At 48.9% G+C, this 19,637-nt stretch overlaps 1 protein-coding gene across 6 annotated transcripts in view; it reads right to left on the bottom strand.

Moving 5' to 3' along the window:
* Positions 1 to 19,637, bottom strand: part of ndst2a (N-deacetylase/N-sulfotransferase (heparan glucosaminyl) 2a) — a 567,251-nt gene that overhangs the window by 35,636 nt on the left and 511,978 nt on the right. For all 6 annotated transcript variants that reach the window (XM_078199425.1, XM_078199429.1, XM_078199428.1 and 3 more), the window contains 2 exons: positions 15,567 to 15,752; positions 8,434 to 8,562 (listed from right to left, as the gene is read on the bottom strand). In XM_078199425.1, the coding sequence (XP_078055551.1) occupies positions 8,434 to 8,562; positions 15,567 to 15,752 (315 nt within the window). The remainder of the gene's footprint in view (positions 1 to 8,433; positions 8,563 to 15,566; positions 15,753 to 19,637) is intronic.

Consider the following 19,637-nt stretch of genomic DNA (forward strand, 5'->3'; position numbering starts at 1 on the left):
GCATGTGCGCATACACAGGCTCGCGCATGTGCACACACACACAGGCTCGCACAGGTGTGCACACACACACAGGCTCGCGCATGTGCACACACACACAGGCTCGCACAGGTGTGCACACACACACAGGCTCGCGCATGTGAACACACACACAGGCTCGCGCATGTGCACACACACACAGGCTCGCGCATGTGCACACACACACAGGCTCGCGCATGTGCACACACACACAGGCTCGCGCATGTGCACGCACACACAGGCTCGCGCATGTGCACGCACACACAGGCTCGCGCATGTGCACGCACACACAGGCTCTCGCATGTGCACACACACACAGACGCGCGCATGTGCACACACACACAGGCTCGCGCATGTGCACACACACACAGGCTCTCGCATGTGCACACACACACAGGCTCGCGCATGTGCACGCACACACAGGCTCTCGCATGTACACACACAGGCTCGCGCATGTGCACGCACACACAGGCTCGCGCATGTGCACACACACACAGACGCGCGCATGTGCACACACACACAGACGCGCGCATGTGCACACACACACAGACTTGCGCATGTGCGCATACACAGGCTCGCGCATGTGCAGACACACAGACACGCGCATGTGCAGACACACAGACTCGCGCATGTGCACACACACACAGACCCGCGCATGTGCACGCACACACAGACGCGCACATGTGCACACACACAGACGCGCGCATGTGCACACACACACAGACGCGCGCATGTGCACACACACACAGACGCGCGCATGTGCACACACACACAGACGCGCGCATGTGCACACACACAGACGCGCGCATGTGCACACACACAGACGCGCGCATGTGCACACACACAGACGCGCGCATGTGCACACACACAGACGCGCGCATGTGCACACACACAGACGCGCGCATGTGCACACACACAGACGCGCGCATGTGCACACACACAGACGCGCGCATGTGCACACACAGACGCGCGCATGTGCACACACACAGACGCGCGCATGTGCACACACAGACGCGCGCATGTGCACACACACAGACGCGCGCATGTGCACACACACAGACGCGCGCATGTGCACACACAGACGCGTGCATGTGCACACACAGACGCGCGCATGTGCACACACACAGACGCGCGCATGTGCACACACAGACGCGTGCATGTGCACACACAGACGCGCGCATGTGCATACACACACAGACTCGCGCATGTGCACACGCACACAGACTCGCGCATGTGCACACGCACACAGACCCGCGCATGTGCACACGCACACAGACTCGCGCATGTGCACACGCACACAGACTCGCGCATGTGCATACATACATGCACACAGACTCGCATGTGTATATACACGCACATGCATGCATAGACTCGTGCATGTGTTTACACACACACATGCACATAAACTTGCGCATGTGCATATGCACAGTCCCGCGCATGTGTATACACACACATGCACAGACTCACGCATGTGCATACGCACACACATGTATGTATGCATACAGACTCTCACATGTGTATACATACACGTACACATGCACACAGACTCACACATGTTTATACACACAGATGCATGTACACGTGTATGCATGCACACATGTATGTTCAAACACATGTACACAGGGAAATGCATGTGTACACACACATGCACACAGGAGCACACACACACACACGTATACACATGCAGACACACAGGCGCGCACACACACATTTCCACAGGCAGACATGTGTACACACATACACACATATGTACACAGACACACACACGTGAATGCACGCATACAGACACTTCCAACATTGACCTCATTTACGTTTCAAGTTATGTTTGAACACCCACTACAAACTTACCCAAGACTTAAATCCTCGCCATTTGAAAGACCGTACGTCGAGGGATCCATCAATTGCTTCTAAGAGAGGTACTGGGGGCCAACAGTTATATATTCCATCGGCAAGATGTACCATCATGATATTTTTTCTGCTCGAATTGAATCTTGATTCTGACACATTGAGAGCTAGGGGCAATAAGTTCATTGCAGAAGCTTTTATATCGAGAACTACAGATATCCGAGAGTGGCTCCGCGGCCCAAGTATAATCAAGGGATTTAAAAGAAAACTTGAATGTTGAAACATGAGGAAATGCTGGAGATGCGTTCCATCACAACCAGTTTGCCTTTAGATGGTGACTGATCTGCCGCCGGTTCCCTGTGATCCCTCGTATTTCTTGCCTAGCACATTCAAGGGATTTGGACAACCTCAAAGCCCGACAGTGAGTCCAATCTACTTAATTCACCACTCACAGTCTGACCTCCTTGGCACCGGGGAGACCAAACGCAGATGGAATGAGGGGAGGTCGGGTGGGGGGCTTGAAATCGCTTTGGGCGGCACGGTGGCACAGTGGTTAGCACTGCTGCCTCACAGAGCCACAGTTCGATTCCCGGCTTGGGTCACTGTCTGTGTGGAGTCTGCACGTTCTCCTCGTGTCTGCGTGGGTTTCCTCCGGGTGCTCCCCAGTTTCCTCCGACAGTCCAAAAAACGTGCTGGTTAGAGTGCATTGGCGGTGCTAAATTCTCCCTCAGTGTACCCGAACAGGCGCCGGAGTGTGGCGACTGGGGGATTTTCACAGTAACTTCATTGCAGTGTGAATGTAAGCCTACTTGTGACGAGTAGATAAACCTTAACTTTAAGGAGCAGTTTGCAGGCAGGACCCTGAGCTCGCACCCCCTTGCGGTTTAATTCTCCATCCCATTCTGACCCCTCCGCATCCAGCTTCCCACACCGTGCCAGTAAAGCCCGGGGAACAGCACCTTACCTTTCCAATAGGCACTTCACATCCTTCCTATTGCAATGGGGAACTCAACAATATCACATCGTTACCATTGCTCCCAGCTTAATGGATAGAGAGTGATTTTGCTGTTGCCATTTACACCTCCTCTCGACCTATCTTTCTCATTATTTACCCCCTTGCCCTTTCAACATGAACATCACTTAATCTCTCCTGCCTTCCACCCAATCACAAACCTTCCCTCTTTCCATGCCTCTGTCCTGTGTTAAAATCTGTTACATCCCAAACATTTTCTAGTTTGGATGAAATGTCACCACCCAGAAACACTTCCCTGCCTCTCAGATGTAGCCTCTGGCGGCACAGTGGTTAACGCTGCTGCCTCACAGCACCAGGGACCCGGGTTCGATTCCCAGCTTCGGTCACTGTCTGTGCAGAGTCTGCACTTTCTCCCCGTGTCTGCGTGGGTTTCCTCTGGGTGCTCCGGTTTCCTCCCACAGTCCAAAGATAGTTTAAAGTTTATTCATTAGTCTCACAAGTAGACTTACATTAACACTGCAGTGAAGTTACTGGCAAAATCCCCTAGTCGCCACACTCCGGCGCCTGTTCGGGTACACAGTAACCCAAGCCAGGAATTGAACCCGGGTCCCTGGTGCCGTGAGGCAGCAGTGCTAACCACTGTGCCACCGTGACGGTCTGTGTGGAGTTTGCACATTCTCCCCGTGTCCGCGTGGGTTTCCTCCGGGTGCTCCGGTTTCCTCCCACAGTCCGAAAGAAGTGCTGGTTAGGTGCATTGGCTGTGCTAAATTCTCCCTCAGTGTACCCGAAGTGTGATGACGAGGGGATTTTCACAGTAACTTCATTGCCGCGTTAATGTAAGCCTACTTGTGACACTAATAAATAAACATAACCTACTGAATACTTTGAGTAATTCCTTGTTATATATCTCCGGTTTGGTGACAGCTTTGAACACTATAGAGAAGTTCTTGATTGGTAAGGGGATCAAAGGTTGCGGGGGAAAAGGCGGGAGAATGGAGTTGGGAAATATATCAGCCATGATCAAATAGCGGAACAGACTCAATGATAACCCTACTACTTCTCCTATATCTAATCATCTACCTGAAACAAAAATGATGGGGTTGGCTGGGTGACCTCCCAAGGCACTGAAACCAGGGGAACCGGGCCCAAATGTGGCCTTTGGGGTTAGAGGTCAAAGGTTGATTCCCACAAGTCTGAAGGGCCTGAGGTCATGGAGCCAAATTGAGTTGCTCAGAGCTTTAACACCTTCCACACAGTAGATGTTGTGGAGCTTGGCATTGCTAAACCGAGAGGCTGTGGCATCACTACTGGCGGGGGGGTGACAAGTTTGCATAGGAAATCTCCATTATAAGCATGGAATTTGGGATGAAACATAGAACTTAGGAGCAGGAGGAGGCCATTTGGCCCTTCGAGACTGCTCCACCACTCATTACGATCATGGCTGATCATCCAACTCAATAGCCTAATCCTGTTTTCTCCCCATAACCTTTGATCCCATTCGCCCCAAGTGCTATATCCAGCCGCCTCTTCAATACATTCAATGTTTTGGCATCAGCTACTTCCTGCGGGAATGAATTCCACAGGCTCACCACTCTTTGGGTGAAGAAATGTCTCCTCACCTCCGTCCTAAATGGTCTACCCCGAATCCTCAGACTGTGACCCCTGGTTCTGGACTCCCCCCACCATCGGGAACATCCTCCCTGCATCTACCCTGTCTAGTCCTGTTAGAATTTTATAAGTCTCTATGAGATTCTCCCCATATTCATCTGAACTCCAGCGAAAACAATCCTAATTTAGTCAATCTCTCCTCATACATCAGTCCCACCATCCCCGGAATCAGCCTGGTAAACCTTCGCTGCACTCCCTCGAGAGCAAGAACATCTTTCCTCAGAAAAGGAGACCAAAACTGCACACAATACTCTCGGTGTGGCCTCACCAAGGCCCTGTATAATCGCAACAACACATCCCTGCTCCTGTACTCGAAACCTCTCGCAATGAAGGCCAACATACCATCTGCCTTCTTTACCGCCTGCTGCACCTGCATGCTTACCTTCAGCGACTGGTGCACAAGGACGCCCAGGTTCTCGTGCACACTGCCCTCTCCCAAGGGTCATCCGGACGCGAGATGATGGCACTAATCTCTCTCCACAGATGCTATCGGACCTGCTGAGATTTTCCAGCACTTTCTGCTTTTGTTCCAAGGTTTTAACGTGTTACGCATTGACCCAGTTTAATAAAGTTCGCACGGCACGAGTTTTAAACGGCATTTGTTCCCAGTTCTGGGCCTCCCCGACAGAGACCGATGGCACTCCCATTCGCTAAGGCAATAAATCGCAATAGTTTACATATTCAGTGCCAGAACATTCCGTGCTTCATAAATAACCAGCGGAACTCCTGTGAAATTGCTCGGCTAAGTTGGAAGACAAATTGTCTTGCAAGCTCACTATACAAATGTAGTGTATATTATCCAGCTGTTAAATTGCTACTGTGTTAAACACGGCCTCCCCTTTGAAGCCACCAAAGTCTAATTGCTGCAAACATTCAAAGACCAATTAGAGAGGAAAGTAGTTTGCACATTACCAGGTGCTTGTAAATTCCTAGCAAGTCAATCAGCAAATAATTCATCCATAATTGACCCTAAATTGTGTGAAATTAATGTTATTCTTATTGCGTGCTTTTTTAAAAAAAAGTTATTTCTACACTGGGATAAGAGGCACACTGCAGCTTTTATCTATTCCTGAGGACTTTCCAAGGGATTCCTTACAGCAACTGTTTATATTCTTTTGTGGCAATGCCAGCAGTTGGTACCCATCCTTAATTGCCCTCACACTGAATGGCTTGCCTTCGGAGGGCAGTTAAGAGTCAACCTCATCGAAGTGGGGTCTGGAGTCACACGTAGGCCAGACCGGGCAAGGAATCATAGAATCCGTACAGTGCAGAGGAGACCATTCGGCCCATCGAGCCTACACCCTATCCCCGTAACACCATCTATTTACCCTAGCTAGACCCCCTGAACTAAGGGGCAATTTAGCATGGCCAATCCACCTAACCCGCACATCTTTGGACTGTGGGAGGAAACCGGAGCACGCAATCCACGCACATACAGGGAGAACGTGCAAACTCCACACAACCAGTGACCCAAGGCCGGAATTGAACCCGGGGTCCCTGGCGCTATGAGGCAGCAGTGTTAACCACTGCGCCCCCATGTCACTCCTAACGACTGCAGATTTCCTTCCCTAAAGGACATTAGTGAACCAGATGGGTTTTTACAGCAATCAATGATTCTCATCCTGCTCACCATTATTGAGAGTATACTTTATATTCCAGATTTATTAATAGGTTTTAATTTCCACCAGCTTCCAGGGTGGGATTTGATGCTCTGTTTTATGAGCATAGAATCCCTACAATGCAGAAAGAGACCACTCGACCCATCAAGTCGGCACCGACCACAATCTCACCCAGCCCCTATCCCCATAACTCCATGCATTTACCCCAGCTAGTCCCCCTGACACTACGGGTCAATTTAGCATGGCCGATCCACCTAACCCGCACATCTTTAGGCTGTGGGAGGAAACCGGAGCACCCGGAGGAAACCCACGCAGACACAGGGAGAACGTGCAGACTCCGCACAGACAGTGACCCAAGCCAGGAATCGAACCCGGGTCCCTGGCGCTGTGAGGCAGCAGTGCTAACCACTGTGCAGCGAGAATGGTTTTTGCCAAATAATGCACAATGAGTTTTCCTCCCCTGTTGATGCGATGTCTGTTTGGGACCATCATGGACAACTGATGAGTGATCAGAGTATGAACTAAATCAGGTTAATTGTTGTTTGATCAAGCTACATTGCCAAGTGGTGATTGGTCAGCTTAAATCTATGGTCAGAAGCATCCAATCATTTGCCTTTGCAACAAAGGTCATTTCTACTCTTTGATGTCAAGATCATAGAATCCCTACAGCGCAGGAGGAGGCCATTCAGCCCATCGAGCCTGCACTGACCACAATCCCACCCAGGCCCTATCCTCGCTACCCCACGTATTTACCCTAGCTAGTCTCTCTGACACTGAGGGGCAACTTAGCATTGGCCAATCAACCTAACCTGCACATCACTGTAGTCTGGGAGGAAACCGGAGCACCCGGAGGAAACCCACGCAGACACAGGGAGAACGTACAAACTCCACACAGACAGTGACCCGAGGCCAGAATTGTACCCAAATCAGCCATAATCGTCTGATTGAAGTTGGAATGATGTGGCTTCAAGACGAAGTCCAGAGGCTGGAAGGCAGATCCGAGGTTGATTCTCCCAGTGCAGGGCTGGGGTAGGGCTGCACAGTCAGCTATAGCGTCTCTCGGAAGGACATGAAACCAAGGCTCTGCCCCCTTCTTTTCAGGTCAATGGAAAAGATCCCATGGCACAGCACCAGGGACCCGGGTTCAATTCCAGCCTCGGGTCACTGTCTGTGTGGAGTTTGCACATTCTCCCCGTGTCTGTGTGGGTTTCCTCCGGGTGCTATGGTTCTTTCCCCACAGTCCAAAGATGGACGGGTTAGGTTGATTGGCCATTCTAAAATTGCCCCTTAGTGTCAGAGGATTAGCAGGGTAAATATGTGGGGTTACGGGAATAGGGCCTGGGTGGGATTGTGGTCGGTGCAGACTCGATGAGCCGAATGGGCTTCTTCTGCAGAGTAGGGATTCTATGATTCTATGGCTGTTGCAAAAAAACTGGGGAGATCTGCCCTGTCACTACCTACACCTCAACCAACAGACTATCCGATCATTAGCTCGCTGCTCTTTCTGGGAGTTTGCTGTGCGCAAATTGGCTGCTGCACTTTCGACATTCAAACGGTGACTCTATTCATTGGCTGTAAAGCGCTTTGAGGTTGTGAAAGGTTGTTTGTTCTTTGTTGTGGAAGGTGCTACAGAGGTGAAGTCTTTCTTTGAAAAGTTAGGTGTTACAACAGGTTGAGTGTTATCAGGCATAAGAGGAGGCGGTGGCGCAGCGTCAGGGGGACTAGCGAGGGTAAATGCATGGGGATAAGGTCTGGGTGGGATTGTGGTCGGTGCAAACCTGATGGGCCGAATGGCCTCTTCTGCACTGTTGGATTCTATGATTCAGTGCAGGAACGACGGGTCGAATGGCCCTCTCTCTCCTGTACTCTGAAGTTCTACGATTATTAGTATAGATTAAATGGTAACTTGTGGAATGGACACCACATCACGGGGCGGCATGGTGGCACAGTAGTTAGAACTGCTACCTCACAGCGCCAGGGACCCGGGTTCGATTCCCGGCTTGGGTCACTATCTGTGCGGAGTTTGCACGTTCTCCCCGTGTATGAAATGGAGGGCAGTTAGAGGTGGGCAATAAATGTTGGCCCAGACAGTGACACCCATATCACATTGCTTTAGATTCTGTGCATGGCTGAGTTTCTGTCAGGAATGTAACATTAACAGGTTTAATCCAAGAAGAAATCGATGTTCCTTGTTATCTGTCTCAGGTGATGGGGGAAAGCCGAAAGTGCCCTTATTAGTCCCATCCGGCTGGACCACACTGCTGAAAGGGTGGAAATGTTCCCCTGGTTAAATGGGTTTGAAGTGTCACTTACCGGGTTAAGGAGCACCGTGAGAAAGAGCTCTCCACCTCGAATACTTTTATCCAACTCCTTGGACCCACCAGGATACTCGTTGTAAAAGATGGTATGCGTGAACAGCCCACAGGTTTGACGTGGCAAAACCTGGATGACGTGGAGAGAGAGAGAGAGAGAGGAAAGGTTCACCAAGTCAAGGTCAACGCTACCAATTTAGACTCATTTCCGTACACTTCAATTGGTTACGGCACATTGACCACTGCACGAGAAGGCACTAAACATGTAACGCATTTTCCGTAATGGAATCCAGTGACATGAGACAGCTTTAAGTGGTTGCAGGCGACAAGGGATTCTAGAGTGCTGGAATACAAGTTACCTGATATTGCATCCAGCTTCACTCTACGGGAACACTGTGCAAGATCACAAACCCGCCCATGTACTAACTTATACGCTTACTGAAGACAAATTTGAAATCTAACAGTGAAAGACTCCTGAAACTTTTGACAGCATTATTCATAATGCTGCGTAGAAGGTCGAGATTAAAAACCACTGACGGGCATTTTAGTTATTGTTCTGCACACTGTAGAATCTACAGAAAGTGATGTCCATTCTACAAGGCACGACTGCTATTTACTTTATTACAGTCCTGTACACTGTAGATGTGAAGTTAAAGTTTATTTATTAGTCACAAGCAGGCTTACATTAACACTGCAATGAAGTTACTTTGAAAATCCCCTAATCGCCACACTCCTGTTCGGGTACACGGAGGGAGAATTTAGCATGGCCAGCACGTCTTTCGGATTGTGGGAGGAAACTCACGCAGACACGGGGTGAACGTGCAGACTCCACACAGAGTCACCCAAGCCGGGAATCGAACCCGGGTCCCTGGCGCTGTGAGGTAGCAATTCTAACTACTGTGCCACAGTGCTGCCCCCATGATGTGGTGTCCATTCCGCAAGTTACTATTTAATCTATACTAATAATCGGAGAACTTCACAGCACAGGAGAGGGTCATTCGACCCGTTGTTCCTGCACTGAATCATAGAATCCCGACAGTGCAGAAGGAGGCCATTCGGCCCATCGAGTCTGCACCAACTACAATCCCACCCAGGCCTTATCCCCATAACGCCATGCATTTACCCTAGCTAATCCCCCTGACACTAAGAGGCAATTGAGCATGGCCAATCCACCTAACCCGCACATCTTTGGACCGTGGGAGGAAACCGGAGGACCCGCAGGAAACCCACGCAGACACGGGGAGAAGGTGCAAACTCCACACAGACAGTGCCCCAAGCCGGGAATCGAACCCATGGTCCCTGGCACTGTGAGAACATAAGAACTAGGAGCAGGAGTAGGCCATCTGGCCCCTCGAGTCTGCTCTGCCATTCAATAAGATCATGGCTGATCTTTTCGTGGACTCAGCTCCACTTACCCGCCCACTCACCATAACCCTTAATGTCTTTACCGTTCAAAAATTTATCTATCCTTGCCTTAACAACATTCAATGAGGTAGTCTCAACTACTTCACTGGGTAGGGAATTCCACAGATTCACAACCTTTTGTGTGAAGAAGTTCCTCCTCAACTCAGCCCTAAATCTGCTTCCCCTTATTTTGAGGCCATGTCCCCTAGTTCTAGTTTCACCCACCAGTGGAAACAACTTCCCTGCTTCTATCTTATCTATTCCCTTCATAATCTTATATGTTTCTATAAGATCTCCCCTCATTCTTCTGAATTCCAATGAGTATAGCCCCAGTCTACTCAGTCTCTCCTCATAAGCCAACTTTCTCAACTCCAGAATCAATCTAGTGAATCTGCTCTGCACTCCCTCCAGTGCCAGTATATCCTTTCTCAAGTAAAGGGACCAAAACTGTACACAGTCCTCCAGGTGTGGCCTCACCAGCACCTTATGCAGCTGCAACATAATCTCGCTGTTTTTAAACTCCATCCCTCGAGCAATAAAGGACAAAATTCCATTTGCCTTCTTAATTACCTGTTGCACCTTCAAACCAACTCCTTGTGATTTTTGCACAAGGACACCCAGGTCCCTCTGCACAGCAGCATGCTGCAATTTTTTTACCATTTAAATAATAGTCCATTTTGCTGTTATTCCTACCAAAATGGATGACCTCACATTTACCAACATTGTACTCCATCAGCCAGATCCTTGCCCACTCACTTAGACTATCTATATCCCTTTGCAGACCTTCAGCACCCTCTGCATACTTTGCTCTGCCACTCATCTTAGTGTCATCTGCGAATTTTGACACACTACACTCGGTCCCCAACTCCAAATCATCTATGTAAATCGTAAACAATTGTGGTCCCAACACTGATCTCTGAGGCACTAGTCACTGATCGCCAACTAGAAAAACACCCATTTACCCCCACTCTTTGCTTTCTATTCGTTAACCAATCCTCAATCCATGCATCTTTATCTTATGGGAACTGGCTATCCGACAGGAAGCAAAGAGTCGGAATAAATGGGTGTTTTTCTGGTTGGAGGAAGGTAACTAGTGGCGTGCCGCAGGGATCGGTACTCGGGCCGCAACTATTTACCATTTATATAGATGATCTGGAGGAGGAGACGGAGTGTAGGGTAACGAAGTTTGCAGACGACACAAAGATAAGTGGAAAAGTGAATCGTGTGGAGGACGGAGAAGATCTGCAGAGAGATTTGGACAGGCTGAGTGTGTGGGCGAGGATATGGCAAATGGAGTATAACGTTGATAAATGCGAGGTTATACACTTTGGAGGAAATAATAACAAATGGGATTACTATCTCAATGGAAACAAATTAAAACATGCTACCGTGCAAAGGGACCTGGGGGTCCTTGTGCATGAGACGCAAAAGCCCAGTCTGCAGGTACAACAGCTGATCAAGAAGGCAAATGGGATGTTGGCCTATATCGCGAGGGGGATAGAATATAAAAGCAGGGATGTCTTGATGCACCTGTACAGGGCATTGGTGAGGCCGCAGCTGGAATACTGTGTGCAGTATTGGTCCCCTTATATGAGGAAGGATATATTGGCATTGGAGGGAGTGCAGAGAAGGTTCACTAGGTTGATACCGGAGATGAGGGGTTTGGATTATGAGGAGAGGCTGAGGAGATTGGGTTTGTACTCGTTGGAGTTTAGAAGGATGAGGGGGGATCTTATGGAGACTTATAAGATAATGCGGGGGCTGGATAGGGTGGAGGCGGAGAGATTCTTTCCACTTAGTAAGGAAGTTAAAACTAGAGGACACAGCCTCAAAATAAAGGGGGGTCGGTTTAAGACAGAGTTGAGGAGGAACTTCTTCTCCCAGAGGGTGGTGAATCTCTGGAATTCTCTGCCCACTGAGGTGGTGGAGGCTACCTCGCTGAATATGTTTAAAGCGCGGATGGATGGATTCCTGATCGGTAAGGGAATTAAGGGTTATGGGGATCAGGCGGGTAAGTGGTACTGATCCACGTCAGATCAGCCATGATCTTATTGAATGGCGGGGCAGGCTCGAGGGGCTAGATGGCCTACTCCTGCTCCTATTTCTTATGTTCTTATGTAGCAGTCTTTGGTGCGGCACCTTGTCAAATGTCTTCTGGAAATCCAGATACACCACATCCACAGGTTCCCCATTGTTCACTGCACATGTAATGTTCTCAAAGAATTCCACCAAATTAGTCAAACATGACCTGCCCTTCATGAACCCATGCTGTGTCTTACCAATGGGACAATTTATATCCAGATGTCTCGCTATTTCTTCCTTGATGATAAATTCAAGCATTTTACCTACTACAGAAGTTAAGCTAACCGGCCTATAGTTACCCACCTTTTGTCTACTTCCTTTTTTAAACAGTGGCGTCACATTTGCTGTTTTCCAATTTGAAGGAACCACCCCAGAGTCCAGTGAATTTTGGTAAAGTACCACTAGTGCATTTGCTATTTCCCCCGCCATCTCTTTTAGTCCCCTGGGATGCATTCCATCAGGACCAGGAGACTTGTCTACCTTTAGCCCCATTAACTTGCCCAACACTACCTCTTTCATGATAATGATAGTTTCTAGGTCCTCACCTGCCATAGCCTTCCTGTCATCAATTTGTGGTATGTTATTTGTGTCTTCCACTGTGAAGACCGACACAAAATACCTGTTCAATGCCTCAGCCATTTCCTCATTTCCAGTTATTACATCCCCCTTCTCATCTTCTAAAGGACCAATGTTTACTTTAGCCACTCTTTTTCATTTTATATATTTGTAGAAACGTTTGCTATCTGTTTTTATATTCTGAGTTAGTTTACTCTCATAATCCACTGAGGCAGCAGTGCTAACCACTGTGCCGCCCTTAACCGTGCCCCACTGGTTCTCTGATCAAGGGATACAATTCGTCCCGCTCCCCGTAACCCTGTAAATCTTATTTTGCCTTCACATATTTATCCAATTCCATTTTGAAAGCTACTATTGAATTGGTTTCTACTACCCCTTCAGGCAGCCTAATCCAGATTACAATATCTCACTGTAAAAAAAATGTTTTCTTGTGTCGCCACTGTTTGCAAATCCTCTTAAAAGAGCTATTTATGGAGTTACTGTAGATATCTACAGATGACATAACCTCATCACTGAAGGCGCTATTGTACGATTTCAAATGTTTACACACAATTTTAATTATAAATTAATAAACCACGTATCCATTGCTGCCACTGCTTATTAGCGACTTTTTTTTCAAGCAAATGGCAATCTCTGGTGCCAATTAACATGCTTAGTCATCAACATTACGGAGGAGAAAGGAAACCTTCTTGGTAGCAGGATGCACTATGGAGTGATTGTGATGCCTTTAAGACAGCACAGCAGAAGAGGGTCACCTGGCTTGAGGGACCATAGGGGACCGAGAGTGAGTGTTCACCCCAGAGGATGGACTCCTCTCTGGGGCAAAAGGCATTTTGGAAGCCATGTAGTAAGCATGTAAGGACTGGAGCAGCCGAGGGTAGCGAAACACTAGGACATCGTTTCTCTAATTTAACCTTTTTTTTTTGGCTTGCATTCTGCTGAATCCATGTTGCACCATCTCCAGTGTCTCAACATGTTGGCAGCTTACCGGAGGAGGGGATTGGAAGGGAAGTCTACAGGTTATTGCGAGCCAGTTGTCCTCTACGATGCAGGTACCTCTTCCTCACTGGTGGTCTGCACACTGTGCCCATGGTGGGCAGTGGGAGCACATGAGGAATGTCGGAGCCCAGTCCTGTCCCCACCCAACATGCAAGCATGTCACCTGCCCACTGGACATTACGCAACCGCAACCCTGGCTGGTTTTTCTTCCATTTGTTGCACAGCAGGAAAAAGGGCACTCCACTGGGCTCCAAACACCAAGACTCACAACTCAGCTCTCAGTGTATCAGCCTGGGACCTCCACGGACCCTCAGCTGTGTCTCAGTGGGGCAATGCTCTTGTCTCTTGGTTGGCACGGTGGCACCGTGCTCAGCAATGCTGCCTCACAGCGCCAGGTTCAATTCCAGCCCTGGGTCACTGTCTGTGTGGAGTCTGCATGTTCGCCCCGTGTCTGCGTGGGTTTCCTCCGGGTGCTCCGGTTTCCTCTCTCAGTCCAAAGATGTGCGGGTTGGGTTGATTGGCCATGCTAAATTACCCCTTGGTGTCCCAAGATGTGTAGGTTACGGGGATAGGGCGGGGGAGCGGGCCTAGGTAGGATACCCTGTCAGAGAATCGATGCAGACTCGATGGGCCGAATGGCCTCTTCTGCACTGCAGGGATGCTATTCTTTAACTCTCAGTGAGAAGGTTCAAGTCTGACTCCAGGGATTCAATCTGACACTTCAGCCTGAATTTAAATGCAGTGCCGAGAGTGTGCTGCACTGTCAGAGGTGCCATTTTCAGGCAGAGGGGTTACACTGAGGCCCTGTTCTGTCCTGGACTCCAGTGTTCTCAAGAGATTTCAGTCCTTGTTTGAAACCAAAGGTATTTATTGATCAGCAGAACTTGGGACTGGAGTTTGCAGCTCTGGGCTGCCTTGGAACAGAACTCCAGTCTTTACACACTTACTACATGGCTGCTAGAAGATTCTGCCTGAGAGAGGACTCCACCCTCTGGTGTGATCACTCACTCTCCGTTTCCAGAAAGTGAAACTTGAGTAAAAGAAAAGACAGACACCTCATAAACCCAGTACGCCGTCCTGGCTGGACATAGTGTCCTGGTCAATCTTCACCCCCGAACCAATAAAAACAAATCAGAATATCTGCTCATTATCACATTGCTGTTTGTGGGAATTTGCTGTGTAAAAATTCACTGTCGCATTTCTTACAACAGTGACTACGCTTCAAAAGTACTTCATTCGCTGTAAAACACTTTGGATTATCTCGAGGTTGCTTATCACAGAATCCCTACAGTGCAGAAGGAGGCCATTCAGCCCATTGAGTCTGCATCAACTTTCTGACAGAGTATCTTACCCAGGCCCCCTCCCCTACCCTATCTCTGTAACCCCACATATCTGTGGTGTGGAGATGCCGGCATTGGACTGGGATGGGCACAGTAAGAAGTCTCACAACACCAGGTTAAAGTCCAACAGGTTTATTTGGCAGCACAAGCTTTCGGAGTCTCGCTCCTTCTTCAGGTGAGTGAGGAGATCCCCACCTAGCTACCATGGCCAATCCATCCAGCCGAGACATCTTTGGACACTAAAGGACAATTTAGCATGGCCAATCCACCTAAATCTGCACATCTTTGGACGCTATGGGATAATTTAACATGGCTAATCCCCCTAACCGGCACATATTTGGAGGAATATGTGGGAGGAAACCGGAGCAGCCGGAGGAAACCCACGCAGACACGGGGAGAACGTGCAAACTCCACACAGGCAGTGACCCAAGCCATGAATCGAACCCGGGTATCTCACACTGAGAGGCAGCAGTGCTAACCACTGTGCCACCGTGCCGCCCCATTATATAAATGCAAGCCTTTTTTTAAAACCTAATCTCTATTACAGTATTGACAATTCCAACACCGACCACTGGAGGAAAGCATAACACAGAAAACTCTCGCAAAACTAGAGATTTACAAGGCAGTGTCTCCAGTGGCTTACTGAGTTAGACTAGCGCCGGACAAACGGCTCGCACATAAGAGTGGATGGAAGCCAATAATCGCAGCGAGGTCTCGCTGCACAGCCACTCACCATGATCCCGTTGTGAATGAATCCTCTGCGATAGCGGGCTGGTTTTAAATGGGGATACTCCTCCGTGCTGGTGACCCGGATCCCCCAGATGGATTTCCAGGCTTCGTATAGCTGCCGGTGAACCGGGTACACCCCCGAATGGTGGGGAGCCACTGCGTAGCCCATGTCGATTGGGATCCCATGGTCCTGGAAGGGTTCGGAACTTTGGTTAGAGAAAGGCAAGGCTACAAAAACACAACCGAGTGCGCATTGCTCTTTACCCAATGGAACCCTGCCTGATTTTTAATTTGATTTGTTATTGTCACATGTATTAACATACAGTGAAAAGTATTGTTTCTGGCACACTATACAAACAAAGCATACCGTTCATAGAGAAGGAAAGGAGAGGGTGCAGAATGTAGTGTTACAGTCATAGCTAGGGTGTAGAGAAAGATCAACTTAATGCGAGGTAGGTCCGTCCAAAACTCCAATGGCCGCAGGGAAGAAGCTGTTCTCGAGTCGGTTGGTACGTGACCTCAAACTTTTGGATCTTTTTCCCGACAGAAGAAGGTGGAAGAGAGAATGTCCGGGGTGTGTGGGGTCCTTGATTATGCTGGCTGCTTTCCTGAGGCAGTGGGAAGTCAATTGATGGGAGGTTGGTTTGCGTGATGGATTGGGCTACATTCACAACCCTTTGTAGTTCCTCGTGATCTTGGGTAGAGCAGGAGCCAGTTCAATTTCAATGCCTCATGAATGTTAAGTGGAGATTTAACAAGAGTTGGCCAAAATTGAGAGAAGTTTTGACAAGAGTAAATAGGGCAAAGCCATTTCCACTGGTAGCAGGTCGGGTAACCAGAGGGCACCGGGTATAAAATACTTGGCAAAAAAAACAGAGGATTTGAGATTTCCTTTTTAAATACCCCAAGTTTTTATTACTGGAACGCACTGTCTGATAGGATAGTGGGAGTGGATTCAATAGTAACTTTCAAAGATAATTGGAGAAGCAGGGCCATGTGGAATGAAGCAGGGCACTGGGAACTTCTTCAGAGAGCTAGAACACTAATGATGGGCTGAATAGTCTCCCTTTGTGCCGTACGGTTATGTGAACTACCTTACCACTCAGGTAATGGAGACAAAATCCTATCCCTTGATTTGTCCAACTTCAGAGAATCACAGAAGCGCTTTGGTGTAGAAAAGAGGCCATTCGGCCCATTGTATCTGCACCAGCTCTCCAAACGGACATCATGACTTAGTGCCATTCCCCTGCTTTTTCCCCGTGCCCCTGCACATTGTTTCTATTCAAATAATCATCCAATGCCCTCTTGAATGCCTCGATTGAACCTGCCTCCACCACACTTCCAGGCAGTGCATTCCAGACCCCAACCACTCGCTGGGTGAAATTTTTTTTTCTCACATCACAGTTCTCTCTCGTTCTCGATCCTTTTACGAGGGGGACCAGTTTCTCCCTCTCTACTCTGTCCAGCCCCCTCATGATTCTGAACATCTTGATCAGATCTCCGCTCATCCTCCTTCTCGCCAAGGAGAACAGTCCCAACCTCTCCAATCTATCCTCATTACTGAAGTTTCTCACCCCGGAACCATTCTTGTAAATCCCTTCTGCACCATCTCCAATGCGTTCACATCCTTCCTATAGTATGGCGCCCAGACTTCAGTCATAGAACGAGTCAATCTTTTTTAAGGTTGTGTTCTACATAGATCCATAGTGTTGCGTTGTTTCTCAAAGCACTTTGGACATTATCAAATATGTTTATGGGGGCAATGGTTATAGAATCCCGATAGCACAGGAGGCCATTCGTCCCATCAAGTCTGTACCGACCATAATCCCACCCAGGCCCTATTCCTGTAACCCCGTGCATTTACCCTGCTAATCCCCCCGACACTAAGGGTCAATTTAGCACGGCCAATCAACCTAACCCGCACGTCTTTGGACTGTGGGAGGAAACCGGAGCACCCGGAGGAAACCCACGCAGACACGGGGAGAATGTGCAAACTCCACACAGACAGTGACCCGAGGCTTGAACCCGGGTCCCTGGCGCTGTGAGGCAGCAGTGCTAACCACTGTGCCACCCAAATGTGCAGGCAACAATGCAGGCGATGTGTAGCCAGTTACTCCATTCTTAGTGGTGTTGGTTGAGGGGGAGGCATGTAGGCCGAGAAGACCCCAGTATTCAAATACCACCAGTGGATCCTCAACATTCGCCCAAATAGGCAAACAAGGCTTTGGTTTAATAGCCCATCTTGAGGGTACCTTGCTAGAAAAAGTACAGTGCTCCCTCTGTACTGCAACGCCAACCTAGATTAGGTGCTCAGGTTTCAGCGAGTGGCGCTTGGACTTGCAACCTTCCGTGAGATTCAATCATCTGAGGCAGACCATGACATTAGAATTTGCTTCAAAAAGTGAATTGAAAGTTGAGCTGAAAGGTTGGCATGTTGCGGCAAACCAGGAAGAATGAGCTATCGCTGCCAAGTTTCTTGAGAGTTGCAAAGCTATCCATCGTTAATCGGATCTTTTGTGCCTCTTCGTAACATGGCAATTCTCTTTACATGACCTTTTCGCAGTACCCTACACTGCCGAGACACCGGCGCTCATTTGGGGCTTGACAGGCACTGAAACATTCCCTCCCTCCCCTCCACTGGTCCCCCAGATAGTTGTCCTCCACACTTCAGACAACCTTCCAACACTTGGATGGGACACTTGCTTTTAGCAGAGTGCAAGAGCGAGGAGGTAATGTTGGAGCTGTACAGAATGCTGGTTAGCTGGAGGACCATGTGCAGTTCTGGTCACCTCAATATAGGAAGGATGTGGTCGCACCAGAGGGGGTACAGAGGAGGTTCACCGGGATGTTGCCTGGGATATAGTGTTTGAGCTATAAGGAGAGACTGGATAAGGCTTGGATTGTTTTCTCTACAGTAGAGGAGGCTGAGGGGGGACATGATTGAGGTGTATAAGATTATGAGGGGTACGGATAGGGTGAATAGGAAGCAGCTGTCCCCCTTGGTTGAGGGGTCAGTCACGAGGGGGCATAGTTTTAGAGTGAGGGGCAGGAGATTCAGAGGGGATTTGAGAAAAAACTTTTTCACTCAGAGGGTGGTGGGAATCTGGAATGCACTGCCTGGGAAGATAGTGGAGGCCGGAAACCTTACAACCGTTAAAAAGTATTGGGATGAGCACTTGAAACATCGTAACATTCATGGATATGGGAGAAGTGCTGGAAAATGGGATTAGCACAACTTTAATAGCAGTGCAGGCTTGATGGGCCAAAGGGCCTTCACTGTGCGTATGACTGTATGATGCTCTCCGTCCAATTAAAGATTGAGCAGTTGAGTTAGTTGAGATTGGGACCAAAAGTATCTCGTGGTGTGTACCCAACTGGCCCTCCCAGAATGGTTACGCTCGCGTATCCTTGATCAGCTATGCTGGTCTGGATCCTCCCATCCAGCATTCCCAGTTGCTTCTCCGCACGCACCTTTTCCTTTTACATTTGGCCTTGCATCAAGTCCTTTCAAACAATCCCCTGAAGCACCCGGTCACAGAGCAGCTGCCAGGAGACAATGGCAAGGAATCATCGCCACTGGATCCTCCGTGCAGACCGCTCTGCAATCTTCAAATATAAATTTTACTCCCATTTCACTTGAGCCTTGTAATCACCATTTTACCCACTGCAAATGACAGCTCACAGGCAAACTGGGCGCGGGGAAGAATGTTGCCGCCAAAGATCGTAAGATATAGGAGCAGAATTAGGCCACTCGGCCCATCGAGTTTGCTTTGCCATTCAATCATGGCTGATATGATTCTCATCCCCATTCTCCTGCCGTCTCCCCATAACCCTTGATCCTCTTATTGATCAAGAACCTATACATCTCTGTCTTAAAGACACTCAATAACCTGGCCTCCACAGCCCTCTGCGGCAATGAATTGCACAGATTCACCAATCTCTGGCTGAAGAAAGTCCTCCTCATCTCTGTTTTCAAGGAGCGTCCCTTCACTCTGAGGTTGTGCCCTCGAGTTCTAGTCTCTCCCACTAGTGGAAACATCCTCCCCACGTCCACTCTATCCAGGCCTCACAGTAT

This window comes from Mustelus asterias, chromosome 28 (genome assembly GCF_964213995.1).
Source record: "Mustelus asterias chromosome 28, sMusAst1.hap1.1, whole genome shotgun sequence".
In the NCBI taxonomy this organism is placed as follows: Eukaryota; Metazoa; Chordata; class Chondrichthyes; order Carcharhiniformes; family Triakidae; genus Mustelus; species Mustelus asterias.